At 35.2% G+C, this 27,005-nt stretch overlaps 1 protein-coding gene and 1 long non-coding RNA gene across 2 annotated transcripts in view; both read right to left on the bottom strand.

The window, feature by feature from the left end:
* The window catches only part of LOC141378427 (uncharacterized), a 47,702-nt gene extending 31,895 nt beyond the window's left edge, over positions 1-15,807 (bottom strand). The window contains exons 1-2 of the long non-coding RNA XR_015513600.1: positions 15,643-15,807; positions 1,832-1,899 (exon numbers count right to left, since the gene is read on the bottom strand). This is a non-coding gene — a long non-coding RNA (uncharacterized LOC141378427). The remainder of the gene's footprint in view (positions 1-1,831; positions 1,900-15,642) is intronic.
* Positions 15,808-16,883: 1,076 nt separating this feature from the next.
* Positions 16,884-26,727, bottom strand: eif2s1a (eukaryotic translation initiation factor 2, subunit 1 alpha a). The gene is given in 7 exon segments (NM_199569.1): positions 16,884-17,419; positions 17,699-17,842; positions 19,390-19,594; positions 22,081-22,232; positions 24,503-24,582; positions 24,666-24,913; positions 26,571-26,727. Coding segments are annotated over 6 exon segments (948 nt in total). The 5' UTR covers positions 24,907-24,913; positions 26,571-26,727; the 3' UTR covers positions 16,884-17,293.
* Between the last annotated feature and the right edge of the window lie 278 nt (positions 26,728-27,005).

The raw sequence follows: 27,005 nt of genomic DNA, 5'->3' as shown, positions 1-27,005 counted from the left end.
GACAGACGGAGAGATGAAAGATACAGTCAGACGGAGACATGAAAGATACAGAGAGACGAAGAGATGACAGATACAGACAGATGGAGAGATGACAGATACAGACAGACGGAGAGATGAAAGATACAGACAGACGGAGAGATGAAAGATACAGACAGATGGAGAGATGACAGATACAGACCGACAGACCAAGAGATGAAATACAGACAGACGGAGAGATGAAAGATACAGACAGACGAAGAGATGACAGATACAGACAGATGGAGAGATGACAGATACAGACAGACGGAGAGATGAAAGATACAGACAGACGGAGAGATGAAAGATACAGACAGATGGAGAGATGACAGATACAGACCGACAGACCAAGAGATGAAATACAGACAGACGGAGAGATGAAAGATACAGACAGACGAAGAGATGACAGATACAGACAGATGGAGAGATGACAGATACAGACAGACGGATGGAGAGATGACAGATACAGACAGTCGAAGAGATGACAGTTACAGACAGATGAAGAAAAGACAGAAACAGACAGATGGAGAGATGAAAGATACAGACAGACTGAGAGATGACAGATACAGACAGACGGAGAGATGACAGATACAGAGAGATGGAGATGACAAATACAGACAGATGGAGAGATGACAGATACATACAGACAGACGGATGGAGAGATGACAGATACAGACAGACGGAGATGACAGATACAGACAGACAGAGAGATGACAGACAGACAGACAGACGGAGAGATGAAAGATACAGACAGATGGAGAGATGAGAGACACAGACAGACGGATGGAGAGATGACAAATACAGACAGACGTAGAAATAACAGATACAGACAGATGGAGAGATGACAGATACAGACAGACGGAGAGATGACAGATACAGACAGAGAAATGACAAATACAGACAGATGGAGAGATGACAGATACAGACAGACGGAGAGATAACAGATACAGACAGATGGACAGATGACAGATACAGATGGACAGATAGATGACAGATAGAGACAGACAGAGAGATGACAGATACAGACAGAAGGATGGAGAGATGACAGATAAAGACAGACAGAGAGATGAAAAATATAGACAGACGGACCGAGAGATGACATACAGACAGACGGAGAGATGACAGATACAGAGAGATGGAGACATGACAGATACAACCAGATAGAGAGATGGAGAGATACATACAGACAGAAGGAGAGATGACAGATACAGACAGACAGAGAGATGACAGATACAGACAGACAGAAATGACAGATACAGACAGATGGAGAGATGACAGATAAAGACAGATAGAGAGATGACAGATACAGACAGATGGAGAGATGACAGACACAGACAGACGGAGAGATGACAGATACAGACAGATAGATGACCGATACAGACAGATGGAGAGATGACAGATACAGACAGAAAGAGAAATGAGAGATACAGACGGAAAGATGACAAATAGATAAAACCGAAGAGAAGACAGATACAGACAGAGAGAGATGACAGATAAAGAAAGACAGAGATGGCATATACAGACAGATGGATAGATGACAGATACAGACAGATGGAGAGAAGACAGAAACAGACAGACAGAGATGAAAGATACAGTCAGACGAAGAGATGACAGATACAGAGAGATGGAGAGATGGAGAGATACATACAGACAGAAGGAGAGATGACAGATACAGACAGACAGAGAGATGACAGATACAGACAGATGGAGAGATGACAGATACAGACAGACGGAGAGATGACAGATACAGACAGATGGAGATATGAGAGATACAGACAGATGGAGAGATGACAGTGCATATTACATGTACTCATACCAAGAACAATTAGTTGTGGGCTCCCGGGTGTATTTTTTGTTGCATGATTGTGTGGCTGCGTGGCGCACCTAAATAAAAGAAATAAAAACATTAACATTTTTACAGTGACATAGCTTTAAAAAAGAAGACAAAGAAGGTCAACCTTTAAAAACTCTGCCCTCTTTCAAATGTGTCTTTAGATGAGAAAGCAATGTAGTCAGATCCTCACAATGCACAGTTCAACATTCAACGTGACAGTTTAAATCAGTACTTTATTTATTGGTCAGCCTTGTGCATTATCAGTTCTGTTAATCACTCCAGGCAAAATATCTTTTTTTGTTTTTACCCATTATGCTTTGCGTGTTTGTGCAAGGAGAATGCTAAAACTTCCAGTCGGTAGCTGATGCGTATAAACCAGGGGTGTCCAAACTCTGTCCTGGAGGGCCGGTATCCTGCAGATTTTAGCTCCAACTTGCCTCAACACACCTTCAAGGATGTTTCTAGAAAGCCTAGTAAGAGCTTGATTAGCTAGACCAGGCGTGTCTGATTTGGGGTTGGAACTAAACTTTGCAGGACACCGGCCCTCCAGGAACGAGTCTGGACATGCCTGGTATTAACATTTGTTACATTTTGACAGCTTTGAAATGATCATTTTAATCTATTTGACCTGCTTTTATCATCTTTGAACTAAAACTGTTGTCGATTAACGTCACCTCCTTGACTGATCATTTTAAAAAAATGTGATCTAATGGGATGGAAAACAACAGCTGTGAGGCATTTGCCCCTCATTGTCAGACGGCATCTTGTGCCGTTTAAATGAAGCCTCATCATCGCTAAAGTCAATATTTTCTCTTTCTTTTAAACATATAACCAACCCAAACTGATGCTGTGTTCACAACAGACGCGGAACTCACCGATAAATCGCGCTATTGAACAGTTGAGTTTACTCGCTTCATTCGCGCGTCAAACTCCACATCATTCGTACATCAAACTCCGCCTTATTCGCGCATCCAACCCCACTTCATTCACGCATCAATTCAGCTCCATTCACGCGTCAAATTCACTTCAGAACAGACATGGATTCGCGTGATGGGCAGGGCTTCTGTCTGCCCGTTGACTTTTGCTAAATGTCTAACATGAACAGTGTTTATGTTCTTTTTGAAGACTGAAAAACAGCGTTGATACGTTTAGGGCCGTGTCTGAGTCCACTAGATCCTTTCAGAGGTGCATTCAGCTCTGTGAGCTCAAACTCCTCCAGAAACTTAACCTGGATGATAGAGGCATTCAGTGGTGCTTTTGGCTGAGCCGAGTCCAGTTTGATGAACTGTTGTGTCGGCATGAGGATTTTCCCCAGGACACCAACACCAGGCGCTACGTCACAATCACGCCCCCAGAATAGAAAGTTCCTGATTGGTTAACGCAGTGCAAATGACCGTTGAGTTCAGATTTTTGCACTCGAGCAACTCGAGCGAAACGTGCATTAATCTTATATATATAAGATGGAAACAAAATTAATAAACTCTTAAAACTCTCACTCTTCCCCATGCCTTGACAGTTGAATATTCCACAATGCCTAAGAAGATTTGAAATTGTCATGTGACCGCAGAAATCACACATTTTACAGCAAAGTGCTGTATTATTAGAAAAACAGTCAGCTGCTGTAAAAAATGCTGTAATTTTTACAGCCATTTGTTACAGTGTAGGTGATTGCTAAGGTTTTGCTACGCAGTTGCTAAGGTGTTGCTAGGCAGTTGCTAGGGTGTTCTGAGTGGTTGCTAAGGCATTGCTAGGTGATTGCTAAGGTTTTGCAAGGCAGTTGCTAACATAAATTACCATGGTTCTAGAATGAATTAGTGTGTTGCTATGATGTTTCTAGCATAAATTAGCATGTTGTTAGCATGATTCTAGTATGAATTTGCATGTTGCTAGCATGTTTCCAATATAAACTAGTATGTTGTTAGCATGAATTAGCATGTTCATAGTATGGATTGGTATGTCCTTAGTTAAAGTCAATGGCAGTTTTTTTTTACAATGGAAGTCTATAGAACAGTTGCTAAGGAGTCGTAAGTGGTTGCTACGGTGTGGCTTGTAATTTGAAAGGTCATCAGCGATTGGCAGATTAGTAGTCTGAGTTAAATTAGCCCAATCTTAAATCTGTACGTCATGAGATCAGAAAGTTTGGTCCAATGTTAAGTCAGTGGAACTTTTCCAACATTTCCATATAAGTTTTTTGGAAAACCGTAAGTTGGATCAGTTGGATAAGATAGAGCAACCCAAGTCAAAGCAGTTTGGAGGTTTATAGTAAGTTTGGTGGTTGTAGTATAACCGATCTAGGAGGAGATGCATATAGAAATTAGTCTCAGAAGAAGAAGACGGAAGAATAATATGTTTACGTAGTATAATAGTATGTTGACTTTCTAAAGCCGCCATAATAATCACAAACTGAATGTTTATATCTTCTAAATGTGCAGTTTGTCAATGTTTTGTAGCACACTAGCTTATAGATATGTTTAACACCAAAACACAGATAATAACATCCACAAAACTTTATTTTAGCTTCACAGCACCTTTAAAGCCATAAAGCGGGACCTATAATTGCAGACCATAGCACATTAGTCCACCATTGTCGAGCATTCATGTATAAACATTGATATCTAAGAGCCTTGACTTTATTGCTAAGCTTCAACAATGGCATAGATCGAATCTGACCTGACCGCCAACAACAGCAGCGTATTGTTGTGCTGGAAATCTGTTATTAACAAGCTGTTGGGTATTTGTACTGACAGATTCTTTGTGAAGCCCTCACTTAGGAAGGCACGGTGTCAAGCTGAGCAAGTTTTTAATGAGAAATGCCAAACAAAAACACGGAGCGAGGAGGGGTACAGGTGCATGGCTGGAAGCGGTGGATGGCTCAATAGCCAGGAGAGAACATATCTGTGCTCAGGATCTCCTCTGATTATTGCCACACATCATCAGAGAAATGAAGCAACATCAACACAGGTGCACAGCAGAGGGTTATGGGAGCCGGTTTGACATGTTCTGTGAAAACTCGCACTGTTTTATTGCTGTGGATGCTCGCTGTGCCACGCAAAAATCCAGCAGCGGTAGATTATTTGATATGAAGCAGTCCATCAAAGCTGCAATACAAAAAAAGGAAATATTACACCAGAGAAATGAGGATTGTTTTAAAGGGAACCTGCCTTTCTGGTTTTGAGAAAGACTTCAGAGAAAGAAAATAAGCTTGCTGCACAGTTGATGAAGTTGATTAAGGCAAAGAAATGATGTAATCCATTGCTAAGCTTCTTTATGTAGGAATGAACTGGAGACTTTCATTGAAAAACTCTTTAAAGTTGCAATGAAACAAAAATAGGGACTTTTTTTTTACTTGTGAAACAGATTTTTGGATAAGACAAATTGTAAGGCGGTATTGTGTAGTATTTACTCGTTGTCGATTGGATGTTTAAATGTGGGCCTGTTATTGGGATGTGGGTGGGTTTTGTGAGGTCATGGTATAAAGCAGTCCAAAGGCTCGCCAAAGGCAGCATTTTTCCAAGACATTTTTCCAGATTGAAACCCAAGCGATATTCACTGGCGTCGAGCAAAAGAGTATGCAAAATTACTCCCTAGATGGCGCTACACATTTTTAAGCTTCTGACACACGCTTGTAACGTGAAGAAGAAGACAAAGTTGACATGCTTGTTGTTATGGATGTTCAAGCAGCAGCTCTGGCGCGGCAAAACAAAAAAACGAGTATGAGGCGTTTTTTTTTTTTAAATGACGCTTTTGCACCTGCCGTTTTGTGTGTGGATGTGCACAATCACATTGAAACCCTTTATTTAGTCATGAGGCGTTAGACGTTGACTCAGTGTGCACAGGCCTTGAAGGCTCCTTCACACCGTGACGCTTTTCGTTTGTGTTTATCGTCTGCGTTTTACGAGATGTTTTTTTCCCATTCAAACCCAAGCGATTTTCAGTGCCGTCAAACAGATGAGTATGCAAAATCACTCCTTGACGTTAGATGGCGATACAGAACTTTAAACTTCCGACAGCAGCTTGTAACACAGAAGAAGAGGAAGAGAGGAACATCACACAATTGTTGTTAAAGCTCCAGCTCTAGCGATGAAGAAAATATTATTGTTCACCAGTGCAATAAGCAGCTCCACGTTCATATTACCTCTGGGCATCTTCTTCAATGTGCGCTCGCACTGACAGTTTTGCACTTGAGCGCCTCCAAGTGCTGTTTACTGTAACTTCAGCACCTCCGTGCACGTGAACAAAAGTGTCGATCTGATTGGTGGAGAAGGCTTTAACTCGGCGTGTCAAATAAAAAAAAACGAGCATAAGGCGTTTTTTTTTTTTAAATGACGCTTTTGCGCCTGGTGTTTTGCGCGTTGTTGTGCATGATCACATTGACGCTCTTTATACAGTCACCAGCAGTTAAATGTCGACAAAAAACGTCTCGGTGTGCACAGGCCTTAAGTCACTTGAAAAGTCCTGCTCATGATACACAAAAATAAAAAGTTATAAAAACATGCATATCTCATGCCCAACAGTGCTCAGCATGAATCAGTAGACCCCTCAAAGATCTCCATTTTAAATTAATATTTTCTGTAGGATCCTTTATAATCATATATTGTCTGGAACTAAAAAAGTTAGATTACAACACTCCAAATAATTTTTGTGGGAAAATCTTAAATACTCATGTATTAATTAATATAAAATTTTTAATTATTATAATTTTTAATAAACAGGAACCAAGAAAAAAAATAAGAAAAACACATAAAAATATATATATTTACACACAACAGTTTTATCTGCTAAAGTAATCTCAGCACTTGTACAGTCTTTTCACCCTTCATACTCTGCCCACACAGAGTGACAGCAGATGAATAAACTCACTACAATTTGAGAAATATTGCAGCTGTTGGACAACATAATGTACTTTTGAGGCTGTTTTAGGTGAGACTGTAGTTATTTAGATTGCATCTACGCAGTTTATTTATAAGGATAATGCCTATTTTAAACATTTATTATTTTGCAGATACAGTGTGTCAGCATCCATCAGCCTGTCATGCTGAGGAGAGCAAAGACGTTTGACGTTTCGCCACAAAATGGCATCAAAAACCACAAAATAAGCCCTTACTGAAGAAAAACAGCGTATTTTCTAACTACAGTGATTTTAACAATCATTTTAACACTGGTAAGTGACTTCTCTCACTGAAGTCCATCTCTCTCTTTTGTATGTTGTAATGCTGTATTTAGACCATAGTCTGGTAGTGTTTCTGGTAGTGTTTACTTAGCTTTGGCTTTTTCATTGCGTAATTTTATTTAATTAACCCACAAGGGTTAAGCCCAAAGTTACACGCATACTTTGATCATAACGTGTACAATGTATACTGTAAATATGCTGGGTTCTATACAATAAATTTGTGTTGGAACAATGTGAAGGAATTATGTTAACTTATTCATTTTTACACAATTAGGTGGATTGAACATAAAAATTAAGTTGTCCCAAAAAATGTTTTGTTTCAGCTCATTTTAAATAAGTAGTTTGAACAAGGACGAAAGGATGAAAAGTCCTTCTTTTGTGTATGTGCAGCTCGCATATGTACTCTGTATTGTTGGTTTGTCAACAAGATGTCAACACTAAACTGGGATGTCGTTGTTTCATTCTGAAAAAAAAAGAAATGAAGCAAGAAAATGAATGTAGATTATAAGTTTTATTCTCTCTGTGTTCCTTTTCTAAGTGGTCCAACAGAAACATTTTGCCTAAGGTAATTTTAAAAAAACTGTTCAAAAAGAAAAAGTTTAAATTTTCTTTTCGTTCTTTGATTTTTTTTCTTTCTTTAAAGAAAAGTTTTTCTTTTTTTTTGATTGGTCAGTGGCACATAAAGTTGAAGCTTAACAAAATCAAACGTGAAGATTCCAAAAAGCTAGAGCTTACTTTTATTACCTTTTTCTCCAAAAAAATATCCAGCATTGGCCTTTTCAATAAATACCTCAGCTACACAACAGTCCTAGGGTGTGTTCATTGATTTATATGGATACGCCTAAAAAATGTCTAACCCCAAATCCAATCGAAACATCATGAGCGCAGCTGAGAAAGCTTATAAACTCAGGTGAAGCACTGCAGGCATCAGCCGCTCGGAGCACTTCAGGGTCTGGAAGCAGACCTTCAGTATTGACAAACGTGACAGTTCCTCTTTATAATGAATATTATCTAGCCGCAGCTGTTCTAGATAACATACAAGAGGGCTTGATGTGTTGGCAGCTATGTACAAACAAGTGAGCGAAAGCTGCAATTGGAACGCTCTGTTATAAGCAACACGAGGACAACAACTCAAACCTAGATTGTGGTTTAGCAGTGTTGAATCGCGCCAAAAAAGCATTAGCGCCGACAGCACGTTTGCTTGCGTAAGCTGAAGGCTGATGGGGCAGGTCAGGGGAATGTGTTGTGTCATCTGTAGGCCCGAACGCGTCTACACCGCACTATAGACCTCAATCCATCATCGAGCTCATCATCTTCTCCTAATTAACCTTACTCCCCTGTGGAGAAAACCCAGCTGCAACATGCCCTCGTCCAATCAATCCAATCATCGACAAACCCACAGTGATCTGTGCTTCACACAGGTATGAATGAAGGTGTCAGACACTCTGATAATGGCTGGTTGTTGCAGGACTTATTGGTTAAGTTCAATGTGTTCGCAAAATCGCATCTGTAGAGCCGCCAAAGGGGAAACTCAGTTGTTTCTAGAAGGGGTTTGGCTTTAAAAGCTCAGCACCTTATTTCGATTATGACACTTAAACATTGATGCACATATTTGCATCTGGGATTAATGCATAGATATCAGATTTTGGATTATTAAAGTCTTGGATAATTCATTGATCAGAAGGATCATTCATTTTAAGCAATACTTTTTTGTGCAGGGTCAAATACTTATACACAAATTTCTGAGTATATACAAACTCTGATGCCCGTACCATTAAACCAACATACTTTTAATTATGTAAGGAGTAACTGATAACAGGCTCTTGAATATTAAAGAATAATGCACATCTGAGGTAGTGATGTGGCCATGATGCATGATGTTTTTTTTTCTATTAATTTAATAGACTTTAGTCAATTATTACATGTATTGCATGATTAACGCACTAAATATATTGTTCAGATGTTATTTTGTACATTTTTTGTATTTTATGTACAGTATGTGTGTGTATGTATGCATATGTACAGTTGACGTCAGAATTATTTTTTAACTGTTTATTTTTTCCCCCAGTTTCTGTTTAACAGAAAAAAAGATTTAGATCCAACACTTCTATACAGTTTAAAGTGACATTTAAAGTCTTAACTAGGTTAATTAGATTAACTAGGCAGGTTAGGGTAATTAGGCAAGTTATTGTCTAATGATGGTTTGTTCTATAGACTGTCGAAAAAATATATAGCTTAAAGGGGGTAATCATTTTGTCCCTAAAATGGTTTTTAAAAAATTAAAAACTGTTTTTATTCTAGCCGAAATAAAACAAATGAGACTTTCTCCAGAGGAAAAAAACATCAGTCATACTGTGAAAATTTCCTTGCTCTGTTAAATATCATTTGGGAAATATTTAAAAAAGAAAAAAAAAATCAAAGGAGGGCTAACTGTTCTGTGTGTGGTACAGTTTATTAAGCATCTCATTCAGAGTTTTGTTTTATTAAGGCTTTTGACTGTTGTAGGCTGTGAAATAACTGAAATTCTTCAGTGTAGTGATATGGAACTCTAATGTGGTCAAAACCTGCCTGGAACTACTTTAGCCATGCATTTATCTGAAAATAATGGTAACACTTTATTTCAAGCCACAATTCATGCTATTAACAAACCATTAACTAAGACTATTAGCTTAATAAACTGCAAATTTGCTCCTCATTAATGAATGGTAAGGAGTTGGGGTTTAGATTTTGGTTATAGGGATGTCAAATAAAACTATACTTTATAAGGCAGGTAATAAGCCAGTAATTAATAGCATGAATTGTGGCTCAAACTAAAGGGTCACCTAAATAATTGCTCAGAATGTATATATCAGCCAATCAAAATCAAACCTTCAACAGCCCTGTAGTATAAATAATCTTAATTCATTTGGCCTGCAGTGCACAAAAGCAGAAAACAGAAAAAGAGTGTTTATTTGCTCCACAAGCCAAATCTCCAAATAAAGATGTGCCAACATCATTTTAAAAAGTTACATTTATAAAAACAATTAACAAGATGGAAGCATTTTAATTAAGAATGTACAGCATTTTGCTTAAATGACACTTGAGAAGAAATATTGCCCTTTTAATGGGTTTGAAAGTGGACATTTTTGACCTGAAGTTCCTGAGAGAAACTTTTTTTTGTACCTAGAGTAAATAGATTTATGAGAGAAAATGAGGGTGTATTATTCAAATGTAAAAATGTATGATGTTTACAATAACAAAAATTTACATTAAAAGTTTAAAGGTGTAATCAGGAATGTTACTCCCTCTTTGTAATCCGATTAACCAAAGTGCATCTTAAAGGGGTCATGAATCTTGATCTTAACTTTTACTTGAGCTTTTGACATATAAGAGATCACTGTACTAAAATATTATCCTCTAAATTTTAGACCTGAAATCATCTTGTTGACTGAAATAAAAGCTTTTATTGAAACCAGGCCCAGAAAAACAGCAGATGCTGGAATGTGCTTATCTATGATGTCATAGGGAGGTTAAACATCAAAATATCACAGAATATCAAAGCTCCGCCCACTGATTCACACAGGACATGGTCAGATCGATCCACAGATGCATTCAGTTACTCACTTGAACTCAAGGGGAAGTTGCTATGCAGAAATATTATTCAATCATAGCAGAGGGTGTTTACTTCCAAGTTGTCAGAGGAAACCTCATAGAAAATGTGTGTTTTCTGAGACGACCTCAAAACTAGGGTAGAAAAAAAGAAGCTTTTTGCTTATTGATTTTGACATTTTTGATAGTAAAAGATTTCCCAGCGATAGGTTGCGGCTGGAAGGGCATTCGCTGCGTAAGTCACGAGCTGGATAAGTTGGCGGTTCATTCCGCTGTGGCGACCCCAGATTAATAAAGGGTCTAAGCCAAATGAGAGTTGACAGTTAAGCAGGTCGCACACCAGAAGCGCCACTCAGTGCGCCACACAGCGCCATGCATTTTAGAATTCTAAACATAGGTTTCTGTCAGGATACACATACCGGCGCCGCAAGACGGCGGCTGTCGGCGGCGCCCAGCCACGGCTCAGGACGCAGTACATTTTTCAGTCGCGCCACAGAGCGCCATCTGATTAGTTTCAAGTTAAATATCATTCGAATTTGCGCGTCTGGTGTGTGATACTTTAAACTGTCATGTGCGCGCCGTGTCGCGGTGCCGTGCGGCGCTTCTGGTGTGTGACCTGCTTTACTCAGTCAAGCTGCGGTCACACTGGGCTATTCCTCCCATAGACTTCAATTAATACGCACGTGAATGCGTCAGACCGGATTTGCGGGGTCATGCATCAAGTTTCACAGGTTGCTGCGGTGCAAAGTTCTTGGTTAACTCTGACCTGCGAAATCGAATCACTTGACTGCGTGAGATCAATTGAGGATCAAAACATGACCTCTCTGCACAAAAAAGTTAAAACATGGAGCAATCGCTCGCTTTTTAAAATGTCTAATAAGCTAAGCTTGTTTAATCCCACCCCTTTTTCGCAGCGCCGCACACCAGAATAACGCATGCTCAAACTCTAATGTGACCGCAGCTTCACTCACTTAAACTCAAGGGGGAGTTACCACGCAGAAATATTATCCAATCATAGCAGTGGGTGTTTACTTTCAAATTGTCAGAACAGACCTCATATAAAATGTGTTTCAAAGACAACTTCAAAACTAGGGTAGAAAAAAAAACGTATTACCTATTGACTTTGACGTTTTTAAAAGTAAAGGGACTTTTTTGATTAAAAAAAAAAAAAAATTGAGGCACTAAGCCGAAAAGAAAATGAATGAATGAGTGATAGTAAAAGAAAATCCTACAAACTTCATAAGTAAGCTTTATAAGTGAAAAGAATAACACAACAACAAAATAGCCAGTTCATGACCCCTTTATTGCCCAATAAACAGGGCCTCTGTTGACTATAAGTTACTTTCAATCGACATGTGTGCTGGTAGCCAATGCTTTACACGTGCCAGTGCTTAACATCTGTCAACACTTTGTGTTGATGGTCCATCAACAGACTTTCTGCTGAATGTGCAAGTAAATGTCAACTTTAACTTTTAACCCTGACATGACAGTCTACTAAGAGTCAGTTAGATGATGAGTTACTTATTGTCATTTTAATATTTAATGAGGACCATCATGTATAACTAGAATTTGGTGTCATTTTAACAATTTTGTGGGAAATACATTTTGCACTTTACATTCCATAAAAGCAGAGATTACATAACGATACAAAAGCCTTCATTTTATTTTATTTGATTAAATACAAGTACACAAAACAAAATTGTGGTAAATAATCATCTAAAAAAATGAATGAATAAATAAAACATTATTTCTTAATAATTTTAAGCTCAGTTAGCTTAAATTATTTAAATTATTCAGTTAAATTAAACAACCTTCAAGATTTTCCCAGCTCGATGAGTGTGTTCATTTGATTCATTTAATTTTATTATTCTTTATTTTAAATATTATTATTATAATTACTACTTCGATTTATTGGTAAAGAAACATGTAAAGTGAGTGTCATGGTTTCCTGTAGTTCCTGATGCTTTGGTTCCCTCACTTGGTAGACTTTGGCAATGCAATCATTATTTTCTTTAGGTTAGTGCATTATGTTTGACGTATTTTCAGTCATTTCAAAATAAAAAGTATAACATATATTTGATCTATAATATAATATATCATATGAAAAATGTCAAATATTTATAATATGAGATCACATGAAATAATATTTTACCATAAGAAGTGTGTAAATCAAATATTAATTATAAAGGAGGAAAACTGATGGCTAATTAATATTTAAGGTGATAATGAAGGGATTATTTTTTCCAAGACGATAAGCAAACAGCTCTTAATTACAGGTGCTCTCTCTCTCCCTCTCCCTCACTTTATGCAGCCTTTGACGCAGCAGTGACAGAAATAACCCCTCATTAGCAGTTAATCATGTTAACCTGACTGAGTGTGCAGTGATGGGAAGCTAACTCGATTTTGCAACAAGAGATTGATTTCTTACAATTAAATGAACAGGTGCGACGCATGTAGAGTTTCAAAATTAAGAGTTCAGAACAATCTCAAGTTTATTTCAAACAGACTTCGCTAAACGAGCCTGTTTTTATTTTTACTTTTGCTATTTGTAAAAAATAAATATGTGATGAAAATAAGATGTGAATAGATATAATCTGCATAGAAATTAATAAGTGCCTAGCACAAAGTAGTTAAGTGCTTTACAGAAACCTTAAACAAAATCAATAAATAAATACGCATTCAACATATTTGCATGGGTAAGGTTTGTTTTAATGGTATGAAAAAAGTTGATCTGCTCACTAATTTATTTGATTTAAATAAATTGCATATATCCAAGCAAATACAGTAAAAACATCAATATTTAGGTACTGAGTAAAATTCTTGCATTTTAAATGAGCTGAATTATGTTTTAATACATAAAAACACTGAATTCATTTCTGTAATGGCAATTTGCTAATTTTGTTCGGTAACTTTTATTATCAACAATGAAAACAGTAAAACAAGTGTTCTTATAACTCATGCATAATGTATTCATTAAATCATCTGTTTATATGGTAATTCTATCATTGATTTTGTTTTCAAAATATTAACAAAAATTTTGGAGGCGAAACCTGCAAAAACATTAAAATAAATAAATATGCAAATAAATAAATTCACAAATTCCTGAATGAATAAAACAATAAACCAATATGCCAATAAATAAAAAAATACATTCCTGCATAAATATAACAATAGAGCAGGCAGATGAATAATTACATAAATTACAAGGACGTTGGGGTAATAAGAAAATGCTAAAGTAGATTCTACCCCTTTATGTGTGTGTGTGTGTGTGTATGTATATATACATATATATATTACAAGAATTTGAAGATTTTAATATACATTTATTTATTTGCATTTATTTATTTTCTATTTATTCATTTATTGTTTTATTTATGCAGAAATGTGTGTATTTATTTATTCATTTATTTGTTTCCTATTTATTTTTTATTTTATTTAAAAAAAATTTTTTGTTTTATTTATGCAGGAATTTGTAGATTCATATATAGATTTATATATCTATATAGATAGGTTTGGACTAGGTAGTAATTTCAGGCCACACTGAACTGAGCTAAACTGAACTGAACTTAAACACTAAAAACTGAACTACCCTGTTCCAGTTACTATGACCATTTATGTGAAGCTGCTTTGACACAATCTACATTGTAAAAGGGCTATACAGATACAGCTGAATTGAATTGAATTGAATTATTTGCGTATTAATTTATTATTTTTTAATTTATTGTTTAATTTATCCAGGAATTTGTGTATTTATTTATTCATATTTTTGCTCTAAATCTTCTAATGAACAGTTTGATAAAAGTGGTGTCTTTTTGTATGTAACATTTTTGTATGCCACAGCGCAATGAACCCACAACTTATACAGGACGTTTTACGCAGCGATGCCTTACCAGCCGCAACCCATCTTTGGGAAACATCCATTCACACTCATTCACTACGGACAATTTTAGCCAACCCAATTCACCTGTACCGTATGTCTTTGGACTGTGGGGAAAACTGAAGCACCAAGAGGAAACAAGAGCAAAACTTCAGAAAGTGGAGAACATGCACCATTAGCTTTAGTCAACTTCTAATGTGCTTATTGCAGATGGTATAATAGTTGACATTGAACTAGGATCAAAAAGGATGTAGAACATGGACTACCTAACTAACTACATAACTAATTAACTAACAGAACATCCTAAAGTATAAATAAGTGAGCAATTCCATACAAATGTCAACCTTGCAATGAAAAAAGATAAGTTTTCGCCAAAATATTAAAACCGTTTCTGCATTTTGTGCGTAAGCAAGTATTTTACAGTTCTTTAAAAATATTCAAAAAAGTCTATAGAGAGCCAACACTTATTCTTTTGATTAGCATGGTTTCTTTTAGGTTGTGCAGTTTAAGTCACAGATTTGTAGTACACTGTAAACTCGCACTTTTTTGGTCACATTTATATTGCATGTATATTTCCCTCATTTAAAATATAAAAAAAAATGTTTACTTTACGGATTGAAAGTAAGGATTGATTATCTTACTAAAATGTTACTAAGCTGTAATAGGTTTTGTCACTTAACAAGCTGCATTTTCGTACTGTTAAGATTTTAAATAGACAATGCCAATATGTGCAACTACATATAAGCCATTCAAATTAAGGAGGATTAAATTGTGGTCATTACTACATTGGTATTATTCCTGTAATATGATTATTCATGAGATGATACAACACATTATATAACGTTGTTTACGAGGCACATTAATCGCATTATAAGCATACGTTACCACACAAAGCAGCTCAAGAATATAACTAGAACACACTCATAATGAATAACATCAAATGAAATGCATTTAGTGAAGTGATTGGATGCAAAAGTTACAAATGTAACGTTACAGCTATTATTTATAATACTTATGATTAATTTGTCACAAATCTTCTACAATATACAAAATCAAAGTTAGAAATCCTGAGTCAGAAACCTACAGCACGATTAACGTTAGTAGTTTTGATTCAGGTGCATCTGTGTTTCTGGAAAAAAATAGCTGACACTGGCTGACCTGATGCAAATGTATGGGACTCTCTTCAAGTTGCTCTTGCTTCAGACGACACAGACTGAAAAACATTTTTCTCCTCTGAAAGCTGCAAGATAAATAAAATAGCTCTTAAATACGGTTTAAGTGAATGTTTGTAACCATTAAATGGGCCTGCTTACATCCTGACGTGTGATACAACAGCGCCATCTCCTGGTGGGAGCAAGTATAATAAAAGTTGTTTGAAACGAAGTAGACCCTTAAATAGCAAGAAATAGCTTTCTCTGATCTCGGATCTATATCTGAAGTATTAATAATTAAAAATGTATTATATACATTTACATTTGATCCCCCAATAACAGTTCATACCATTGTGAATGCATAAATGCGCCAATCAATGCTAGGAAAAATATGATTCAACCCGAAACTGGCAGTTCCAGAGCACTGATAGACATCTTAAATATTCACAAAACACGTTTCTTGTAAAACAGGTCTTTATATCTGCATGTAGCGAAAAAAAGACAGTTTGTATAGTTTGACCAATAACCTCTAAAAGTCACTAAATATCCCTTAAAACATTGATTTAAACACATTCATAAATCTGATTCACTGAAGCAAGTATGACCAAACTACACTGTAAAACCCAAAAAGTTAAGGTAACTCAATCCATTTGAGGAAGCTGAGTGCAACAAACCATAAAAGTTCAAAAACTATTCCTAATGAGTACTGTGAACTTAATCCATTTGAGTAAACGAAGATATTTGAGCACAGCAAAACAATATAAATGAAGAGAACTTAAACCAACAGTACTGTAAAACCCAACAAGTTAAATCAACTCAAACCTTTGAGTTAAAAAACTAATCTTTATGAGTACTGTTAACTTACTCAATTTAAGTTGAAGTAATGAGGTATCTAATTAACTCATTACCTTCAACACAGTTCAAACTCTTTTCAAAATAAATTTCAAAGTTTGAGTTAACTACACTCATTTAATTTCAGAAAGTTGACTGTTGGGTTTTACAATATACTACCAAAAATAGTTGGAGCCCCCCAGACATTTATTCTTATTTCTTAATAATAATAATGATAATAATAATAATAATAAAATTACACATTTTTAAAAATTTGTTACAAATTGTAACAAAAGAAACAATATCTGCCAATATACCACTTTCCTGTTTAGAAAAATACATCCAAGTGAGAGAAGTTATCATCTTGAATAATCTTTGATGTAATCAGCAGCACAGAACAAGAGACATGACAAAATGTACATGAAAACTGCTTGTTTTTATTAGCTCTGTGGAACAGATTTTTGATAAGTAAACTGGCTGGCTGTCTATAAAGATTTCAGTTTTGCTTGTTTTTTTTTTGTTTGTTTTTTTTTACCACAAATCTCATCTTGAATAAAGCTGGAAACGAAGGTCACTTAAATCAACTACAATACTATCTGTACTAACATTCCTAAAGTAAAACTAGTGTTCATGGAAGAAATTCCTCTCACGATTCTCATCCGATAAGCAAAAGTACATCAATGTAGTCCACATCTCTCACTCACAATCTGCTTAGTATCACAGAAGCAGTGTTTTTTTTCAGTCTTCATGATGTGATAACCCCTTCACTATAACTCTGAAGTCTCTGGAATGATTATAGCACTGCTGGTTTGTCGTCTTTCTTCAGACTAGTCCTCAGTCTTGGCCTCCATTTCCTCTGCATCATCATCTCCATCCACCTCAGCATTTTCTCTCTCCAGCCGCTCCAACTGTCGTGCCAGCTCCGTCTCATCCGTGTCCGTCACAACTTTTGGCTTCAGGGGCATTAAAACAAGTCAAATAATCAGAGAGGGATTTATTTATTTTGCATAGCTCTTCACTTTGTTGTTTTAAATGTGGCCAATATCAGATTTCCACTGTGAACTGCCCAGCATGTGCAAAGCTAAGCAATTCCAGCGTTATGGATTAGACATTTTAAAAAATAGACTTAAAACATACATACACATGGTTTACTGCATTCTTTAAAAAAAATCATAAAAGTTTGGATAAATTGAGGGTAAGTAAACAGTGAATTTTAAATGCTAAATTCTGACCTCCATCTGAATGTTGAAGACGCCTCTCTTCTCTTCGATCTTCTCTTTAATGACGGCCATGGCTTGATTGAGCACAGAAAGGCCCTCTGTGCGCTCCAGTGTGGTCGTGGTCATAACATATCGAGGAGGAGCAATCAAGTTGATCTGCAATAAAAACATTATTAATTTTCCTCCTGATTTATCAATGGTCCGCAATTGTACTGACACGCGGCTGTGGTGAAGAACTACACAGTGATTGTACTGTCTTTAGTACAAACATGCACCGTTTTATAAATGTTTAAATCCTGTAAAATTCTTTCTTGAGGTGCTGCTGAACACAGAGCTGAACAGATCTTTTAACTGCAGTTGCTTTGCGCACATCTTGTCTTGTGGATATGATTATACACGTTACTAGTAAGGAGACATGTTAAAACGCGGATGTCAATCAATTCGGTGGGCGGGAAAACAGCACTCCTACATTACGGTCGGCCTCAAAATGTGAGGGATTTGGATCCTATATATAACGTCAGAAAATTAAAACAAAAGAATTATTGTGTCTCTATCACTCCAATATGACTGTGGACACACTATTCCTACAAATGGTTCTGTCCAAACAGCTTACAAATAATGATTGTGATCATAGGTGCCCTGTAAAAACAGATTTAGTCCACAACTAAATACTGCAATGTTTACTGAGATACACAAATTGATCCTTTTCTTAAACTTTCTTCATTGACAAAATAAAACATCTTGGGTTCAAAACAAAAATTGCACAATACTGATATTATATTAATGTGCTACTCAGGAAAATTGATATAGAAAGAATTTTGCTTCTGTGTAATTACTACATCGTAATTTAATAACTTGATTTATCTTGTCATTATGACCACATTTTTAAAGACTATTTGCTATGTATGTTTTCTTATCATGCAGTATATATAATAATATAAAATACCACACTACAAAACAAATTACATTCTTTATTCCTCCATGATTCTTCCAGTATTATCAGTGTAACACCTTATCAAAACAAAACAAATAAATAAAGTGTTCAAATATTTAAACATGAATGTAATACAGTTGAAGTCAGAATTATTAGCCCCCCTTTGATTTTTTTTCTTTCTTTTTTTATATTTCCCAAATGATGTTTAACAGAGCAAAGACATTTTCACAGTATGTCTGATAATATTTTTTCTTCAGGAGAAAGTCTTATTTGTTTTATTTCGGCTAGAATAAAAGCAATTAAGAAAAAAAAAAAAAACGAGGTCAAAATTATTAGACCCTTTAAGCTATAATTTTTTCGATAGTCTAAACAAAAAAACCATCGGTATACAATAACTTACCAAATTACCTTAACCTGCCTAGTTAACCTACTTAGCCTAGTTAAGCCTTTAAATGTCACTTTAAGCTGTATAGAAGTGTCTTGAAATATATCAAGCCAAATAGTATTTACTGTCATCATGGCAAAGATAAAGTAAACCAGTTATTAGAAAGGAGTTATTAAAACTATTATGTTTAGAAATGTGTTGGAAAAAATCTTCCCTCCGTTAAACAGAAATTGGGGAAAAATAAACAAGGTGTCAAATAATTCAGACTTTAACTGCATGTATGAATGGTCCATATACAGAGACTCAATATGGGACATCAAATTTCAGGGATGTTATATATGAATGAACTGACATATCTGAAATAATTTGTGGTCTAGTTTTTACCTTGATGGGCATGCACTCTGTTGAACATGTTAGTCCTGCTCTCAAAGCCTCCTTCACTGCATCGATGCCCTCATACCCATAGCAGGCCACCTCAATGTCTGCTCGGATTTTGACAGCCTGTGGAGTGAGGCGTCTGTTGATGTTATCAATCAGGACTGCTCGTTCCTCCTCTGTCAATTCCAGACAATCTAATATAGCTGGATCCCTACAAAAAAAAAAAAAAAAAAAACACAAAGAGGTGGTTGACACAAAAACATATCTACATTTACTCAACCTCTATTGTAATTGCTTGTTAGTTTTTTCACAATGACATTTTAAAAAAAATGTTGAAAATCCTTAGCCACTGACATCAATAGTAGGAAAAGAAAACCATGAAAGCCAAAGACTACCAGTTTATAACATTCTACAAAATTAGGGCCAGGCGATATGACCTAAAATTAAAACATCCATTAAATAAACATTTTACCTCAATTTTGATTACTGAACGATTGCTTTATTTTAAATGTAATTATTTATCCATATATCCTTGTCAAAAATGGAAAATAACAAGCATCTTGTTAAAGGCAAAATTACATTTTAAATGTTCTTGTGAAAAGTGGAAAAAGTATTATAATAACTTTTTCTTATTACAATAATAATTTCCATCACCTGTAAACAAATGCTAATTACATTTTATGGTTCATATTCTTATTGCATCTTTTTATTGTTGTGCTGTTTCTGCTATGGTTGGTATTTTGCCTTGTAGAACTTTAAGTCTAAGAAAAGCAAATTAAAAATAAAATGTATTATTAAGCAGAAGGAAAGTGAGCGAGTGATACTTGACATGTTATAGGTAATTTAAAAAAACAATAAATAAAATAAAAACATAAAAATAATTGCATTGTCTGCATTTACTCAAACTGATTCGCTGTAAAAATGAAAAGTAAAATGCGGATGGTATTAGGGCTGCTCGATTATGGGAAAATTCATAATCATGATTATTTTGGACATAATTGAAATCACGATTATTCAAAACGATATACAATTGAAGTCAAAATTATTCGCCCATCAATTTTTTTCCCCCAAGTGATGTTTAACAGAGCAATGAATTTTTCGCAGTAATTCCTATAATATTTTTTTTTCTAGAAAAAGTATTTTGTTTTATTTTGGCCAGAATAAAAGCTGGTTTAAATATTTTAAAGCCTATTTCAGATTTTCTGCAGAAGAAACTATTGTTATACAATGACTTGCCTAATTAACCCAGTTAAGACCTTTGAACTGCACTTTGAGCTGTATGCTTGTATCTTGAAAAATATTTAGTAAAATATTATTTGCCATCACCATAGCAAAGATAAAAGAAATCAGTTATTAGAAATGAGTTATTAAATCTATCTTTCCGCTAAACAGAAATTAGGAGAAAAATATAAAGGGCTGCTAAGAATTCCTACTTTAACTGTATATATACAGTTAATTTTCTCCCTGTAAATAAGTAAAGGGAAATAAATACAATAGAGTAAAAATATTAAACAAATTGCGTCTCAAGCATCGTTCTTTACTGTAAGAAAAAAACTTTTTTATTAGAAAAAAATTATAACTAAAAATTCCTTCAGTCAAGAGCAGTGAGTGATTTTCTCCTTTTGTTGTTTGATTAATATTAAAAACAGTCGGCAGCAGGAATATTGCATGCTGTCACTTTAAGAGCAGTGCGGTTCTGATTTATGGTTTTACTTTCACATGTCTAAATTCACATGATTCTCAACTCGTTTATTACACAAATGAGGATTAATATGAATAATCACAAAACACCTCGTTTTGACACGAATTTGCATGTATTTGACCATTAAAGCACTCACATTAAGATGACTAGATGTTTGTGCTCTACTCGTTTCTGAGGCTGGGCGCATACACACAACAGTATGTGATCCCTTTTGTGGTTTTAGAAACATGAATGATTAGAATGTACACCAATGAATGATGCGCATCCCGTGCTGCAAAAGTTACATTACAATACATGCTTTTAGTCATTTTCACGTGAAACTGAGCTTAGCAGAGCAACAAATGAGTACAACTGGAAAGGGGGCGGTATATGATGCAATAATCGTTTCATCTCGAATGATGTTTTTCCACAATCGTTAGAAGCCAAAACTGAAACTAAATTTCGATTAATTGCACAGCCCTAGATGGTTTATTACATAAGCTTTGGCCTTTGAATCACTGATATCCCCACCCAATTCCAAATAAACCACCAACAAAGAATATGATTTACATGCAGAGGGCCCTTTTCTGACATATGAGAGACGTGTGTTTACAGTACGTCAGATTACTGTGCATACGAATAATGCACTCAATATGCTGTCAGTAAAATTCTCAAGCATTCAGTCTGATCACACACAGTAGTGTTTTAGGGGTTAGAATTAACAACTTTAAAAACAAAATAACCAACATTGGAAAATTGTGTAGTTATAAGATATGGACTTCGGTTTAGATTTCTTATTCGATTCATCGCCCAGTCCTACTTTAAAATATGTCTTGTTTTTAATAGAACAAAAAACCCTCTTTACAACAGGTCTGGAACAAATGGAGGGTGAGTAAATAATGGCAGAACTTTCCATTTAGGGTGAACTTTCATCTTTAAGCAGAATTTGTAATACATCAACAACATATGTCCAGGTCAGTTCATAACCAACAGTTTATAGAGGAGTGCACACTTACGACACAGCCTGCTTAAAGACGTCATAAGCACCGTATCCAGGCCGCTTGTACTTCTCATCAAACACCCAAGCGGTTCTCTGATACAGACTCTCCAGCTGCTCATCTTTGGTGTACTCCAGGACTTCAGCAACATGCCTTAAAATGCTGTAAACCTACAACAAACACGTGAGAGTTAAAGGCAGGATGTCCCACTTTAGAATATATGTCAACTCATTTTAATAGAAGTTATATTTTACAAACTTAAAACATTAAATAGATGTAGTCAAATAAAAAAAATGCTAAACTGTATTTCAATGTGTTGTTCTGAACTAGAACCATTGAGTTAGCCTTTATATTTATCAATTTAACACAGAAATTTCCGCATTTATAGAGTATTTGTGGCATGTATACCTAAATGCAGTTTGCGCTACATCAAAATGTTAGATAACTGCTTTTCCCCAGTATTAAAATGACCAGGGAAATGGTATCCTCCTGAGGATGTAGTTCAGTGTAATACGATTTTTTATCATATAGAAATCACATAGAAGTCTTTTTAAAATAATATTAAAATAAAAATATATAAACGTATAGTGACTCTGAAAAGGCACCATGCTACAGTAGCAAAGTAAAGAGACAATTATAGCACTATTATTGCAAGTAATGCTTATTTCTTTTTCAACAACTGTAGCAGTACTCATTTACTCTGCAATTTGACTAAAACTAGCTTCAAGATACAGACTACTACTCAAATCATTGCAATACAAATCATCGCCTTAGAAATAGGATCTATCTGCATTGTAAATGACTTTAAGATACTGAGCTTCAAGGTTTATGCATTCCATATAACAAACAATACGAGTGTAACAGTTCTCTTTCATACATTAACATGACAGAGACCCTAAATGTACTCAAAATTCTCTTAAATTTGCAACTTGGGGTAAAACAAACAGGGCAAATGCAGGTAATTCTAATTCTTCTAATTATAAAAAGTAATTTTCACTTGAAATTGTAAGATTTCATATGGCAGATCATTAACCGAAGCATTTCAAGAAATGCAATGTCTGCTAATTAACTTGTTTAAAAAAATTGTTGTTGTAACAATGTTGATGTTTGATAAGTATTTTTATATATATTTTTTGCTTTCTTTAACATTTAATTAATGTTTTAGGATGAATATTTTTTCTTGTTCAAATTAAGCATACAAGGCTGTTAAGCATACAGCTTTTAAGCAAATTAAGCATACAGCTGTTCATTTTATGTAATTCATCTAAATTATATGCTTTATATGAATTATTGAATTATAAACCCTATATGTATTTGCCCTTCACAGCTTAATGTAAGGCTTTAAAAGAAAACAGACATGAAGAAATGAGTTTAATAAACACTGTAAAGTGTTTCACTGACTATATACACACAAATAAAAATATTTCATATTTAATATATACATACATATTAATATATTTTAATGACTTTCTTTTTCGACAAATGTAAAATTGAACATTTCATCTCAATGTCAAAAAAAAAGAGCTTCTAAATCATCACATTTACACACATCTTCAGTTTCAGGTTTCTTCTCAATTTTGTGTGGTGGTACTTTTCCCATGTGGGCAGTAGGGTGGAATCTGAGCAATATATTATGCAAATAAAATTAATTTTAATAATTTAAATATTCTTAAAAGTCACATTATTTTATGTGCTGTAGAGAAAAGGTGTGTTTCAATCCAGCTACAGCAAGTATATTTATGTTAAAGACAATATGTGCAATATAAAATATTATAAAATTAATAAGGTATTTACAATATTTTATAAATTGGTTGTTTTTTTCCATACTTACTGTTGCTGACTTTTGTTCTCAGTTTGATCTAGCCGTTCATACATTCCACACAATGAAATAGGTAAAAGGATTCATGATTTGTATCGTTATCGGTTTGCACTGAAGGCTGCAATATTGGTATCATATTGAAAGTTAAAATGTTGTATCAGGACATCCCTAACTTTTATCTTTTTAAATAAAAAGTCTTAAAATGTAAACAACTTCTACATAAAACATCACATATTGTAAATAAGTTGTCATTTAAATAAGAATGTGAAAAACTCAATTTTGACAAAAATGTCAGACAGAACCTTATAATTCTAAGGTGACAAATATGTCAAAAAGCCAAAGAAGACATTTTTCAAAACAATAATTTGTTCATTGTTCAGTTAATGACAGTTAAGTGTGTCGTCTGTAAATTCATGGTAAAAACCGTGAGAAAAAATTTAATGAACCTATTCTAATACCTAAACTAAAAAATAAATGTAAAGCTGTATTACACTATTTTCCTATTCAACAGACAATTTTTTACTAATTTCATCTCGTCTTTCCCCATCTTGGAGAACACATTTATGCAATGTATTGCTGTATGATAGTGTATAAAACATATTCAGCTTTAGATATACTCACAGTTTTAGACTTTGTGAACTTGTCTTCACATTTAATGGCCTCTTCTGGCGACACTCTTCTTTTGGATAAATCAATGTAGCCTGACAATCAATGTAGACACATGGACGTTACGAGTCAAAAACAGGAATGAAAAACAGGCAACCATTTTTAAACAAAGTCCCACCTTTCTCCTTATCCACCCGAATGACCACCACACACTCGTTGCGTCCGATCCGGATGAGTTTGTTGATGGATCGGATTCGTCGCCTGGACAGCTCGCTGAGCAAAATCATCCCCTCGATGTTGTTGTACTCCAGCAGACTGACGTAAGCGCCCATTTCTGCAATTGACCTGACATTGACCATCACTACATCCTCCACCTCTGGAAACCTGTGCTGGTAGAATCTACTGCTGAGTGCTGGCATCTTCACCCTGGCAGAAGAAAAAGAAAAATGTTACAATCCTGACTTTGTAGGAAGCTCAGAAGTTTTTGAGATACCGACAAAAGATACAGGTACAACCCTAATCAGACACACCTGGGCTAGCTAATCAAGCTCTTACTAGGCTTTTTAGAAACATACAACATTATCGGGCAACAGGCCCAGAGACAAAACTGTACGTTCAGACAAGTACGCTCAGAACGCTTCGCCAGCAGTTTCAGGCCAATCATTAGGGTTATGTCTCAAATGTTGCTACTTGCTAGAAAGTGCCAAGATGTGCTCGCTGCTGTAATTATAATGATGTACTGGACCTGGTCTAATACGTAGTGGACATTGTACTGCCCACTAAGGTAACGCCCATACTACTGTGAGGGTTGGGTTTAGGGTAGGGGGAGGTGTAGGCGACTGTCCATTATGTGGCGGACCTGGTACAGTACATCATTAAGCTGCAGGCTGCAGCAAGGACTCAAAAATGCTCTGAGAAAGGACTTTGAGGATGCAATTGAGTCTCTGGACCTGCCGCTTCACCCTACTTGAAACATCGGTGCAGGAGTTGAGGCAAGTTGGAGCTAAAAATTGCAGGACACAAGCCCTACAGGGCAGAATTTGGACACACTCAGAGGTACAGTAAAGAAAGCTTCTAAAAACAAGGTGAGACACTCAAGGTAAAAACTGTTATTTTCAGGACAATTTTGTTTAGTTTATTGGTAAGAGAACATTAAAATTCATGTTTAATAGTTAGTCATGCCACTCTTCATAAATTTTTTTCTGTGGATTTGAATTATTGTACATATGTAACAATATGTCTTATCAAAAAGAGTTATAAATCTTTACTTCAGCAGCACTTGCACACACAAACTTCAGTGGTTTTCTTAAAGATTTAACAGATTTTATCCCATATCATTTGTCTCATTATTATTAAATGTTTATTCTACTAAATGTTGTGAAAATTTTATTTTTATTTTTTTGTTTTTAAATCTTGTGCAAATACATTTCTATGACTGCAGTATTTTCTGAATCACTGAGTGACAGATACCCAAAATCCCCTCTCTGAAAATATGAAGAGTTTAGATGCACACACCACTAAAAGCAACTTGGTATTTTCTTCTAAAATGAGAATTTTAGTTTTATTTTAATTAACATTTATAGTGACGAATAAGTTATTTTCATTGCCTTTCAAGTGAAATAATTGAACATAAACAGGAAGCTGAGAAAAATGCTCTTTGTAGGAGAACATTTCAGATGGCATTTAGAGGTTTTTGCAACTGAATTCTTCATGTTACCGTCAAAACATTAAACAATTTTGAACCTGACTTGATATATCTTAAGATATAAATATAAATATATATATATATATATATATATATATATATATATATATATATATATATATATATATATAGTGGCAGTTTAATTAAATAACGCATTATTTGATATGTTCAATTCTTGATGTAATCAATCAACTATTTTAAAAAAATTTAGTTTTTTACCGAATTCATCTGTAGTTTCTTGCCTTACTATGAAAAAACCTGGGCAAAATGCTAAGGCATAACCATTTAGCAAATGTAAACAATAAATGAATGCTAAATTGATTGAGAAAAATTCACCACAAATCGCACCTTCAACCCATGTACACCTCTTTTACTCACCGATATGCAGGACAAATGTGCTAGTACTGTCGTTCAACAATTGTCCTTAACTTGATAATTAAAAACCACAAGCGCATCTGTGGAAAATAAAAGTAACCGGGGAAAATTGGCGTTGTCTCTGATGTCTATTTCCTCAGCATGTTGAACATCAGCCGGAAAAGGAAGTCTTTTTTTGTTCGTGCTTTGTTGAGATTATGGTTCAGATGCTTTCCTGCGCCATCTAGTGACTCGGAGTGCACCTGCAAATGAAAACACAAATCTGGAGTGGCTGTGGATTAATTCAACACGCCGGTATCCTTACTTGTGTAAGGATTTCATTTCTGGTGAACTTTTTGCCACTCAGATGTTTTTAACAATAAAGAGCTAGATGATATTTCTGAGTTATATAACTGGTGAATACCACATTTACAAATCAACATATCCTGAAAAATTCCA

This window comes from Danio rerio, chromosome 17 (genome assembly GCF_052040795.2).
Source record: "Danio rerio strain M-AB ecotype USA chromosome 17, GRCz13ab, whole genome shotgun sequence".
NCBI classification, from domain to species: domain Eukaryota; kingdom Metazoa; phylum Chordata; class Actinopteri; order Cypriniformes; family Danionidae; genus Danio; species Danio rerio.
The sequence above is the reverse complement of the archived record's forward strand: the minus strand, read 5'-3'. Positions and strand labels throughout refer to the sequence as shown.